The 11807-nt window shown below is 53.3% G+C and overlaps 1 protein-coding gene across 3 annotated transcripts; it reads right to left on the reverse strand.

Annotated features, from left to right (window-relative positions):
* Window positions 1-3665: 3665 nt before the first annotated feature.
* On the reverse strand, window positions 3666-10979 carry TIMM50 (translocase of inner mitochondrial membrane 50). 3 transcript variants are annotated; one of them, XM_045442358.1, is made up of 11 exons: window positions 10529-10979; window positions 9511-9667; window positions 8943-8974; window positions 8707-8728; window positions 6612-6670; window positions 6401-6520; window positions 5885-5989; window positions 5688-5786; window positions 5177-5333; window positions 4759-4865; window positions 3666-3876 (listed from the first exon to the last, which is right to left on the reverse strand). In XM_045442358.1, exons 1-11 carry the CDS (start codon window positions 10634-10636, stop codon window positions 3775-3777), a joined length of 1068 nt encoding a protein of 355 aa, XP_045298314.1. In that variant the 5' UTR covers window positions 10637-10979; the 3' UTR covers window positions 3666-3774. The 3 variants fall into 3 exon arrangements, with proteins under 3 accessions (XP_045298314.1, XP_045298313.1, XP_045298315.1); XM_045442357.1 differs by having other exon boundaries at window positions 10514-10942; XM_045442359.1 differs by lacking the exon at window positions 10529-10979 and adding an exon at window positions 10249-10271.
* Window positions 10980-11807: the final 828 nt, after the last annotated feature.

An 11807-nucleotide genomic window follows, 5' to 3' on the forward strand; every position in this document is an offset into this window, starting at 1 on the left:
CGACTTCGGCCAGGTCACGATCTCGCGGTCCGTGAGTTCGAGTCCCGCGTCAGGCTCTGGGCTGATGGCTCAGAGCCTGGAGCCTGTTTCCGATTCTGTGTCTCCCTCTCTCTCTGCCCCTCCCCCGTTCATGCTCTGTCTCTCTCTGTCCCAAAAATAAATAAACGTTGAAAAAAAAAAAATTAAAAAAAAAAAAAAAATACAGAGACTCTAAGGTTGACACGTGAGGCCCTCCTTCCACATACCCTCCCCCTACTCAGACTGGCTCTGTAGCCCTAAACACAGAGCCAGACCTCATGGACTGATTACCAGGAGGCAAATTAGACCCTTTACTGGGGCAGGTGGAGGAGTGAGCTTCCCATCACAGAAGACATTCAAATGGAATTTGGACAGTCCTTAAAAACTGCTGTGGGAGAAGGCAGATTCCTATCCTGGATAATAACTTGGGAAGATAACAGATTCCAGGTCTGAGATATCTCATTTTGAAGATCATAAAAATAACCAGACTTTATTGAAGGCTTGTGCCAGACAGGATAGTGTTTCAGGTGAATTCTGTCATGTCTGTGTGTAAAGTATACTTTAAGAGATTTCCATGAGCCTCTTTGGCTATTCAGAACTTTTCCTTATTTGCCAACCTTAGGGCCCACAGGTCATGCTGAGGTGACATCCAAGCAAAGACATAAGGTGGGGGAGGGGGGGGGGATAAGTGGGGGGAAGAGAGGGAAGTGATAAGGATCCTGGGGAAATATTCCTGGCAGAGGATACAGCAAGTACAAAGGTCCTGAGGTGACTGCACCTGACACACCCAGATATCCCCATGGCTTTTCTCATTTCATTATGGTCTGTCAAATATACCTTCCCAGGAGGCCTTCCTTGACTGTTCCATTCAATCCAAAACAGCACCTCAGGGGCGCCTGGGTCGCTAGGTTGGTTAAGTACCCAACTTCAGCTCAGGTCATGATCTCACAGTTCATAAGTTCGAGCCCTGCATCAGACTCTGCGCTGACAGCTTGGAGCCTTGAGCATGCTTTGGATTCTGTCTCCCTCTCTCTCTCTCGCTGCCCCTCCCCCATTTGTGCTCATTCTCTCAAAAATAAACATTAAAAAACAAAAATAGAGGCGCCTGGGTGGTTCAGTCGGTTAAGCATCTGACTTCGGCTCAGGTCATGATCTCACGGTTTGTGGGTTTGAGCGCCACCCTGGGCTCTGCGCTGACAGTGTGGAGCCTGCTTGGGATTCTCTCTCTCCTCTGCTCATGCACTTGCACACGCTCTCTCAAAAACAGGTAAACATTAAAAAAAATAAAAATAAAACAGCACCTCAAGTCTCCAAACCGCTCTACCTCCTTAGCATACCCACTCCCCTTATTTTTCTTTATGCATTTATTACCTTGAGAAATATCTGACCATTATCTCCTCCATAAGAACATGTCTGTGAGAACAGGAGAGCTCTAGGTCTAATTTGCTCACTGATGCACCCTAGTGTCTAGAACAAGGCTGGGCAGCCAGCACTTAGGAAACACTTGCTGAGTAAGTGAATGAATGAGGGAAGTACCACTATTAACCTCCTATGAATGAGTAAACCAAGACCCCTGAGACTTTGCTGGGGTTACAGATACTACACCTTGGGACTGCGGGGTCATGCAAATACTTCTTCGTAGACATCTGTGAGCCTTTAAAAAAAACCTATAGTTCAGGGGTTCAATCTGGCCCACACAGTTACATTTTAATTACTGTAACACCAGCAGACGTCTTTTGAAAATATTGAACTGGTACTAGCACTAAATGCTGGCTGGAGGAAAGGCTGGGACAGCCGGGGCTGGGCGCCATCAAATCGGCCCAGGATACTTTCATCTGTGAAGAGTCAGTATGGGCACCTGGTTAAGAAGCACCACAGGAATATAGATGCAGCCTGAGCACGGCCTGTCCTGTTTACGCCTCACAACTGCTCTAAGACAGCTCCTACCATCACCCCCATCCGAGAGACGAGAAAGTGGAGGCACAAAGATGCCCTGCCCAAGGGACACAGCTACCATCTGAGGGCCTCCAGGGAGCGTCTCGCTCAGCCCTCAAGCCCAGCCGACGAGGTAGGTACCGTTATCTCTACAGATGGAGAAACGGAGGCATGCGAGGTGAAGTAACTTGCCTGAGACCACACAAGGCAGGAAGTGGTAAAGCTGGGATGTGAACTTGGGACAGTCTGGGACTTACACTGTGGAATGATACACAACCGCACTGTCCGCTGCAGGAGCCAGGAGCCACATGTGGCTGCTTGAATTAAAATTAAAATGAAACAAGGAGAAACTCTATTCCTCAGTTACTGTCATCACAATTCAGGGAATCCATAGCTCCATATGGCCACTGGCTGCTGTGCTGGCCAGTGCAGATCCGGAACACGGAATAAACATCACAGAAAGCCCCACTGCAGAGAAGCACTATAGTCTGCCTATCCTACTTAGGGGCCTACATTTAAGAACTGGGAGATTTAGGGGCGCCTGGGTGGCGCAGTCGGTTAAGCGTCCGACTTCAGCCAGGTCACGATCTCGCGGTCTGTGGGTTCGAGCCCCGCGTCGGGCTCTGGGCTGATGGCTCAGAGCCTGGAGCCTGTTTCCGATTCTGTGTCTCCCTCTCTCTCTGCCCACCCCCCCCCCCCCCCCCCCGTTCATGCTCTGTCTCTCTCTGTCCCAAAAATAAATAAACGTTGAAAAAAAAAATTAAAAAAAAAAAAAAAAAAAAAAAAAAGAACTGGGAGATTTGGGGGCGCCTGGGTGGTTCAGTCCATTAAGCATTGGACTCCTGATTTCGGCTCAGGTCATGATCTCACGGTTCACGAGTTTGAGCCCCATGCGGGGCTCCACAAAGACAGTGTGGGAGCCTGCTTGGGCTTCTCTCTCTCCCCCTCTCTCTCTCTCCCCCTCCCCTGCTCGTGTGCGCTCACACTGTGTGCTCGCTCTCTCAAACAAACATTAAAAAAAAAAAAAAAAAATCCGAATTTCTGGCTTTTTTTTTTTGGAGAGAGAGTGCAAGTGTGCGAACAGAAGAGAGGCAGAGGGAGAGAATCTTAAGCAGGTTTCATGCCCTGGCAGAACCTGACGTAGGGCTTGATCTCATCACCCTAAGATCATGACTTGAGCTGACGTCATGACAAGAGTCAGATCCTTAACTGACTGAACCACCCAGGCACCCAACTTCTGGCTTCTATTGAGAAAGCAGTTCAAGCAACTCCAGGCCCACCTTCCCCGAGGGCCATGGCTGGCAGAGGGAACAGCAGCTGCCCTCCTGAGACAGGAGGGTCTCCGGGCTCCCAGAGCCCCACTGAGCCCACACTCGGCACATACACACAGCAGCCTGGCATCGACCTGTCTCTAAAAGCCCCAGTGCCGCCCTCTCTTCCCTTTTCCACAGATGAGGAATCTGAGGTCAAAGAGGCAGATGCTCTTTTTGTGGGTCACACAGCACATAGGAAGACATGGCCAGAGGGACTCAAGTTTTCGGATTCCCAGGCCAGGATTCAAAACCAGTCCTGATCCACCAGAGAACCTACTCCGTGCTCTGCAGCCGATCAGCCCCCATGGGACGATGACCCAAGAGTCACCCTGGACCTCACCAAGAGTGACCCGGACCTCACCCTGATGCCCCCATCTGAAGACTCTCCGGACACAGGACTGTGGCATCTGGGATGGACTTTATTGGATGTGGCTGCCCGAGCCATGGTCTGGGAGCACTGGGGCCTAGGGCCCAGGACCTAGGCAGTGAGTCTGCAGAGCCTCAGAAGTCAGGGCTGTTTGGAGCGAGGCCATAAGCGGTTGGTCAGAGAGCCAAAGAAAAGGTTCTGCTTGCTGGACTTGGAGAGCTCGGCCAGGCGCTGCTGTTCCTCCTGGGGTGAGGGACAGAGAGCAAGGTCAGCCTGGGGCCGGCAGTCTCGTCCCAGCCTCCGCCAGCCGAGAGGCCACCTTCCTTAAATCTCTACCCAGCCCAAACCCCTTCCCCAACCCCCTAGAACACCCAGCCCAGACTCAAATCGCAGGGATTGTCATGATCCCCTTCCCCAGGTCCCAGGAAGCCCCTCCCTTGAACCCTGCGAACCTATCCCAGATCCTATTTATCCTAACCTGGATGCTGCCGAGACCCTAGGCCCTTCACCAGACTGCACCGTCCTGCTCCCCAGGCCCCCAGTGCCCAGCCCTCATCTGTACGAGCCCTGCCTGGATGCTGAAGGATCCCAGGCCTAAATCTCCAGGGCCTTGTCCTTTGGACACTCAGGAGCTCCAGCCCTACTCCCAGGCACCCAACCCGAAATCTGGTCAACTTCCATCTAGACCCCTGAGAATCTCTTTCCCAAACTCCATCCGTATTCTTAGCCTCACTTCCAAACTACCTGGATCACATCAAGACCACCAGAACGCCTTGCCCCATCCCTTCCGCCAAGTGTCCGGGGATCCCTCTCCCCAGGCTTGACTCAAACCCTCTGTCCACACCAAACCTGGGCCCTCAGATCTGCTCAAAGCTATCACAAACTACCCTTCTCCAAGAACCACGCTTGGCGTTTCCTGCCTCCTGTTCTCAAGCAGGCTGTGGAATCTACCAGCCCCTCCCCCATCAAGAGCCCTCCCAGACAGGTTGTGTGGAAGACAAGGTCCACACTCAAGGTCTTACAGCCAGACAGAGACAGGCTGCTCCACGGCTCCTCCCCTGGGAGCTTCGGGAACTGACGTGATGCCCCCCTCCCCCACCTGCAACTGCAGATCTGAGCACCCACCTGCTCTAGCCGGCTCTGCCGCTGTTTGAAAGCCTCCAGTGGGTCATCCTCCAGGGCGTAATGCTCTAGCACAGTCCGGACATCTTCTACGCGGTTCAGTGCAATGGCTGTGGGCACAGAAGGCAGGGGTCAGCCAGGCAGAAAGGCCGCAGGGAAGGATAAAGATCAGAGCTACCTGGAACATCTCTCAACACTCTAAAAGGGCTCCCTTGAACATCCCCTAAATACCCCAGAGCACCTCTAAACCTTCTCAGAAGCTTCTAAAGACTGCAAGATGCTTGTGAACCTCCACACCTCAAATATACCCAATTTTACATGGAAAAATAAGTAAATAAAAGCCAGAATTAAGCATCTATCAGTCCTCTTGAGAGTCATGGGCTCCAGGGTCAGAGGCCAGGAGGTCAGGGGTCAGCCTCACTCTTGAGGAAGGCAGACAGGTCCAATAAGACCCGGTCATCAGAGTTGCCATCCCAGGGCCGCAGAGCAACGCCATTGTAGGGCTGCAGGCGGAAGGCTTCCTTCTTGCAGTCCACGACTACTACGCGGGCAGGGTCCCGATTCAAACACGAAATGTCCTGGAAATGCAAACGAGGCTGAGTCTCATATAATATAATGGTTACAATTACACAGTCCCCAAAACACTCACTTCTGAATGCAGAGACAAGAGACGGCTTCCAAACCTTATATCCATGCACTACCCCCAACTGTCTTGTTTGGAGAGGTCCTATCTACCCCCACTCCCATTCCCAGATTCAGGGGGAAGGGAGAAGAGCCTCGAGGCCCAGCCTGTGCTGGGGGAAAGCTGAAGTCCTGTCAGAACCAGACCTGGGGCAGAAGCAGGATTGAGGCTGGGGTCAGAGCTCTCTCCCTCAGGAAGTGCCAGCCCCCTACCAAGTCCCAGAAGACTGCCCACAGCCCCCACATGGCACCTTGACATGGTGCCCATCCATGTATCTTGTGGCATCCCGGAACAGGCGGTAGGAGATGAAGCCATGAGGGTCCACGCTGTCGATGAGTGGGAATGCAGTCTAGGGGTGGGATGGGAGGGAGAACAAGGTCAGGCTGAGCCCTGACCCTCCCCATCTCCCACCTCACTGACCATCCCTCCCCTGTCCTGAGGCCTTACCATGCCAGTCTCTGACGTAAAGATGACGATTTCATACAAAGGGGCGAGCTGCTGGAATAAGGTCTCGATGCCTGGACGCTTCTTAAACCTCCAGCCAGTGGCCAGCTGGGGAGGCAGTGAGGACAGTGAAAGCAGTGAGGACAGTGAAACCCCAAGACCCAGAAGCCCCCAACAGGATAAAGCTCCCCCCAGCCTGGGGGGATTCCCAGAACTGGAGGGCTCTCCCCCATCTCTGTAGTTCTTGGGGGCTCAGGAGTACATGGCTGTGACCGAGGGTCTGGGTCTCAGAGTAACAGCAGACTCCTCCATAGCGCACACTGGGCGCCGAGGCACACTTACAACAACCTACAGGGTGGGGAGTCTCGCAGTTGAGAAAAGCGAGGCAATGAGAGTGACACCTTCTTCCCTGGTGACAGTGGAGCTGGTTGCGGAGTCTCTGCTCCCGAGCACGTCATCACAACGCAGCCACCCATGTCTATCTAGTGTCCCCAGCCCGCTGCCTTCCCCGGGACACACCGACCACTCAGGGTGCAGGAGGACGCCAGTTAGCTCCAAGACCAGTGTGTAGGGTGGCTGGTAATATGGCTCCTTCAGAGGGTCAGGGAGGAGACAGGGACTGGTGGGCTCAATGATCATCTGTGGAAGAAGGACAGAATGGGAACACTCAGACAAGGAGGCAGGAGCCGGTGCCAGAGGGATGGGGACCGGGCTCAGGACTCCTGCTCACCTGTCTATAGTCTTTGAAATATTTGTAAGTCCGGCGCAACTGCTGTATCAGAATTGGATCTAGGAGGACACCGGGGCACAAAGGGATTCCAAGATGAGCCACTGCTCAACCTCCTGGACACACCAGAGCTTTATTTCCCTACCAGACACAAACAGGTCTACATACCCACCTGGTATGAACAAGTTCATTTCTAAGTCCGAAGGTAGAAGGCAATGACGTGACCGCCAGGCAGGAACAAATACATTTATTCACCTGCCCAGTTTGAACGTGAATACTTATCCCCACACACCACCCCAAATATAAAACAGAATGTTTACACATCTGCCCGCTTAAAACTCACAAATGGGGCACCTGGGTGGCTCAGTCTGTAAAGCATCCAACTCTTGGTTTCAACTCAGGTCACGATCTCACGGTTCATGAGTCTGAGCCCTGCATCGGGCTCCATGCTGATAGTGCTTGGGATTCTCTCTTGCTCTCTCTCTGTCCCTCCCCTGCTCACTCTCTCTCTCTCTCTCAAAATAAATAAACTTAAAAAAAAAAAAAATTACTCTTTTTAGGAAAAAAAAAAAACCCACATACAACTGTGCTGACGTTACGCCGTCACGTGTTTAGCTCATTTTGAACCACTAGGTTTCCAGGTATGCCTGCTTTTAGTGAGTATGCCGAGCCTATCTAAACTACACTAAGTATATACATACAGCTATACATATTAACTAATGGTTTTCAACTTGGAGCCATCTCGTCTGCCACTTTCCAGGGAACTCTGGCAATGTCTGAAGACCTATGTGCTTGTCAACATACTGACATCCAGTGGACAGAGGCCCAGCATGATGCTAAACATCCTTCAATGCACAGGGGACTCCCCCACAACAAAGAACTACCTGCTCCAAGGTACCAATAAAAAAAATCTTGGTTTATTTTTTTATTATTATTTTTTCAAACTTTTGTTTATTTAAGTAATCTCTGCACCCAAAACGGGGCTTGAACTCACGACACCGAGATCAAGAGCTGCATGCTCTTCTGACTGAGCCAGCCAGGTGCCCCGAAAAACCCTGGTTCAAGCGAAGATACTGAATCCGGTTTAAAGCAGGGAACTTACATGACTGCCTGCTTTATTACAGCATTTTTACTCTAATTAAACCACTATCTATGGACCTGCCTTTTCAAAACCAAAATACCGGGGTGCCTGGGTGGCTTAGTCAGTTGAGCATCCAATTTCGGCTCAGGTCATGATCTCAGGGATTCTGGGTATGAGCCCTGCATCAGGCTCATTGTTGTCAGCCCAGAGCCTGCTTCGGATCCTCTGTCCCCCTACTCTCTCTGCCCCTCCCCCACTTGTGCACACGTGTGTGCACGCTAACATTAAAAAAAACACAAAAAACCAAAAATACTGAAACCAGTTATGTTAATAAACACACACAATGCATGTTCACCTGCTCAATTTAAATCAGTACGCTAATCTGTTTAATCCAGGAAGACTACCCACTTAAAACTTCATGCTTACCCACCTGCCCAGCTTAAATAATCAATGTGTTAACATGTGGGTTTGCAAACTTCCCCAGCACAAACAGGTGGCTTTCTGGACCTACCAATTCTGTTTTTCTCCGGGGAAGGGCCAAGTGGGACAGAACTGACAACTACTCTTTACTATCCAATTTGTTAGAAACTCTCCACCAAAAGCTGGTTAACTAAAAGAGGGAGGGAGGAAAGAGACATTGTTTTGGAAATGAGGAGCCTGATGGGGTGGGGGACTGGGAGGAACAAGAGGCTGTCATAAAGAGGAGGGGATTAAGGGTGCAGACACTCAGATCTAAGGCACAGGAAGCCATGTGTTTGGTGGCAGACAGGCCCCTCTTCCCAAGCATTCCCACCATGGACTCCCCTCCCCCATCTGTCCCTGACCATCTGCTCCTGGGCCAGCCAAGAGGACTGGGGCTTTGTAATGCCCCTCCCCCCAAAGCCATCCAGCGGCTGACTCCCCTACCCCCCAATGGAAGGAGGTGGAGCAGGAGGGCACCAGATGGGAAGGGCAACATCCCTATAAATGGCAGAGTAGAAAGGTTCAGGGGACCTCAGAATCTGTGCTTTTACTCACCATTGTCGAATTCATCGGGAATCTGGAAGGTAGAGACAAAAATGTAGCATTTGGGATGGCAGGGGCAGAACCCCATCAAACCCAAAAAAGGAATCTCCGGGACCTTGGGAGTAGGCAAAGGTCCCTGGGAGGGAGAGGCTCACCCCTAGACAAGAAATGAGCCCGAACAGACCAAAGGGGAGAGGACACACAGGATGGGACCCCTGGCAAAGCCTCTGGGTCTCTCTCCCTCTCACCTTGGCGCCAGTTTCATCCACAGAGTTGTTTCCTGCAAGGAAGACAGGGAGGAATGAGTGAAATTAGGGCTCAGTCTCCTGGGTCTTGAGGGAGGAAGAGGGCAGGGGGCCTAGACTCCTGGGTCTGAGGAAAGAAGAAAGAGGCATGGTCTCTTAAGATCAAGAGAGAAAGGGGACTGGTAGTCAGGATTCTGGGTTCCTGAGAGAAGAGGGACTGGGGCAGGGCCTCCTAAGTCTCTGAAGGAAGAAGGGACTAGAGGGAGGGCTGGAGTTTTGGGTGCTAAAGGAACAGATTGCTTGGAGGCTGGTCCAGTCCTCTCCTCATCTTTCCCTCTTCCAACTGACTCTCTATATCCTAGTGCAGAACTAAGACTAGAACCTTCAGCAGAGTGGGTAGAAGGAGAAGAAAGGTCACTTCTCCCATTTCCAAGGTAGATGATGTTCTAGTTGGCTGCCTTATGCAGGGAGGAGCCAGGGGATGAAGGTGGGTGAAACCCTCAGGGGAAAGAGGTTCTACGGAAAAGAGGGCCAAGGGAACAAAATTAGGGAACAGGCATATGCCCCTCACCGAAGATATAGATGACGCTCACAGTCCCACCGGCCCCGAGCAGCCCAGCAAGCCAGAGTGCGACTTTTTTGGCGTAGCTGGGACCCTCTGTGCCTCGCTGCTGCTGTGGACCCGGAGCCTGGGCCTTAGTGCCCGTGCGGCTCCCAATCTCTGTGGCCTGCAATCGAGAAAGAGGTAGGTTAGCTGAAAGAGAAGAAAGGTCAGGATGACTGGGGCACCCTGGTTGGAGAAGAATCAAGGTCGGAAGCCAGGAAGCAGACAACCACACAGCCTCGGGGTGTGGTGTCTCTGGAGGCGCAACCAGGAGACTGGATCTCTTAGAATAGTCAAAAACTAGACTGCCCCGGACCAGGCCCCAGGGATTCAAGAGTTGGTAGGCCGGGTGTCTAGGATCCTGTAGGGCAGGGAAACGAGATCAGGGAGTCTGGCAAGACACTGGGCTTCCAGGAGCAAGGCAACAGAGGGCACAAAAAGGGATAGGACGGGTAGGCATGGCATTTGGATGCCCGGGGCTCACAGCAGTAGGGTACAGAAGGGAAGGGATGAAAGCGAGGGCAGAGGGGCCATCGGAGTTGTAAGGGCACGAAGTGATCAGCCCGGAGGTCAGAATGGCTGGATCTCTGTCAGTGTAGAGGCAGGTTGAATCAAAAGCGCAAACATCACCACCAGCGCGGGGAAAATACCCCCAAGGCCGCAGTGGCACCCCAGCATCCCGGGCTCCTCCCCCTCAAGTATTACCTGGGCGGTGACTGAAACAGGGAACAGGTGACCTCCCCTCCCCTGGCGCCCACGTGGGGTCCAGAGGAGGTGGTGTTCTGAGGACGCGCTTGAGCCCACAGCATCTAGCTCGGGGGCGCAAGCGTTGCCCACCCCGGGAGGCAGGAAACTCCCCAAAACGCGGGCGGCGTTCCATTCAGCACCCTGAGGTGCTGCGTCCCGGAACCCCCGTGCGGCGGCGGTCCGCCCAGAACTCCACGAAAGGGCTCCCGGACTCGGGGCCCACCTCCGTCCGGCTCACCTGGTCCGGGGTCCGAGGGGGCGGCGTCGCTAGCCTTGCGCACAGCCCCCGCGCGCCGAGCCGCAGCTCGCTCCACAAGCGCAGGAACAGCGCCGCCGAGGCCGCCATCTTGCGCTGACGCCACGCGGCCCCGCCCACTCGCTCCCTCCTCTCCCGTCCCCGGCTGGGGCCGCGGCCAATGGGGGCGCGGGGGACGGACGGGCGGACGGGAGCCCGAGAGAGACAAAGCCCTGCGGCCGGGGAGCCGCGGGCGTGCTACCCTGGGGCCCGCAGGGCACGCCAACCGGGAGGCGGTCCGCGGTCCTCCCCGAGTCTCCCTCGGGCCTTGGGGCGCTCCCCCGCCTCTGCAGCAGCACGGAGCGGGGCACCCAGTGCCCGGGGGGTAAAGCTGAGGCCACCGTGAAGGAACCTTGAAGCCGCGAGCTAGACGGTCTCGCCCTGAGGGGGTCCGCCCAGAAAGCGGGCTGCCCGCCAGCCCTCCCAGACTCTCCCTCCCCTCACGTGGAGCCCGGAGGCCGAATCTGCCTTCTCTCCCGTCCTCAGAGTCCTTTCTTGCTCCTCCTCTGGTGACCTTCTAAGGAAGCGCCTGGAACGCCAGCCATTTCACCGAGGGCTCAGCCAAAGGAATGGCGGCCGGCTCTCTGGGGTCAGGCTTATTGGGACAGAAATCAATGAATAAGGGGCTACGGGTGAAGTAAAAGGGTCCATGGGGCGTCTGGGTGGCCCAGTCAGTTGAACGCCCGACTTCAGCTCAGGTCAGAATCTCGGGGTTCAAGCCCTACCTCAGGCTCACTGTGGTCAGCACAGAGCCTGCTTCGTATCCTCTGTCCCCTTCTCTGTCCCTTCCCTCGCTTTCTTCCTCCCTCCCTAGTGCTTTCTCAAAAATAAAATTTTTAAAAATCTCTTTAAAACGAGGGGAAAAAGTCTATGTAAGCTTATGTAAGTTTTCAAAATGTGGAGAACGACCTTGTAACGTTTAGGGATAAATACTAAGGTAGTAAAAGTACAAAGGCAAGAAGACTCGGAATTCAGGATTATGGTCACCTTCGGAGGGGAATGGTCTGGGGGCTGCTGCTTAAAGTGGGTTCTATCTGGCACATACTGTTCCCGAAGCTGGGTGCTGGGGACATGGGCGCTCAGGGTGTCCTAAGACCTTTTTGAACATGGGTAACATTTTAGAATACATTTCATAACACATTTATTACAAAAAAGAGGTATCAAATGAAGAAGGTGAAGGAAGGTCAAGGTACCAAGCCCCCTTCTCTCTCCCCCTCTCCAC

This window comes from Leopardus geoffroyi, chromosome E2, assembly GCF_018350155.1.
Source record: "Leopardus geoffroyi isolate Oge1 chromosome E2, O.geoffroyi_Oge1_pat1.0, whole genome shotgun sequence".
Classification (NCBI taxonomy): domain Eukaryota; kingdom Metazoa; phylum Chordata; class Mammalia; order Carnivora; family Felidae; genus Leopardus; species Leopardus geoffroyi.

Coding starts and splice junctions, on each gene's coding strand:
- TIMM50 (XM_045442357.1), bottom strand. CDS start 10,636: ATGGCGGCCTCGGCGGCGCTGTTCCTGCGCTTGTGGAGCGAGCTGCGG. Junction 5,334..5,687: donor TGGATGGGCACCATGTCAAG/GTGCCATGTGGG, acceptor TTGCATTTCCAG/GACATTTCGTGTTTGAATCG. Junction 3,877..4,758: donor GGCAGAGCCGGCTAGAGCAG/GTGGGTGCTCAG, acceptor CCCTCACCCCAG/GAGGAACAGCAGCGCCTGGC.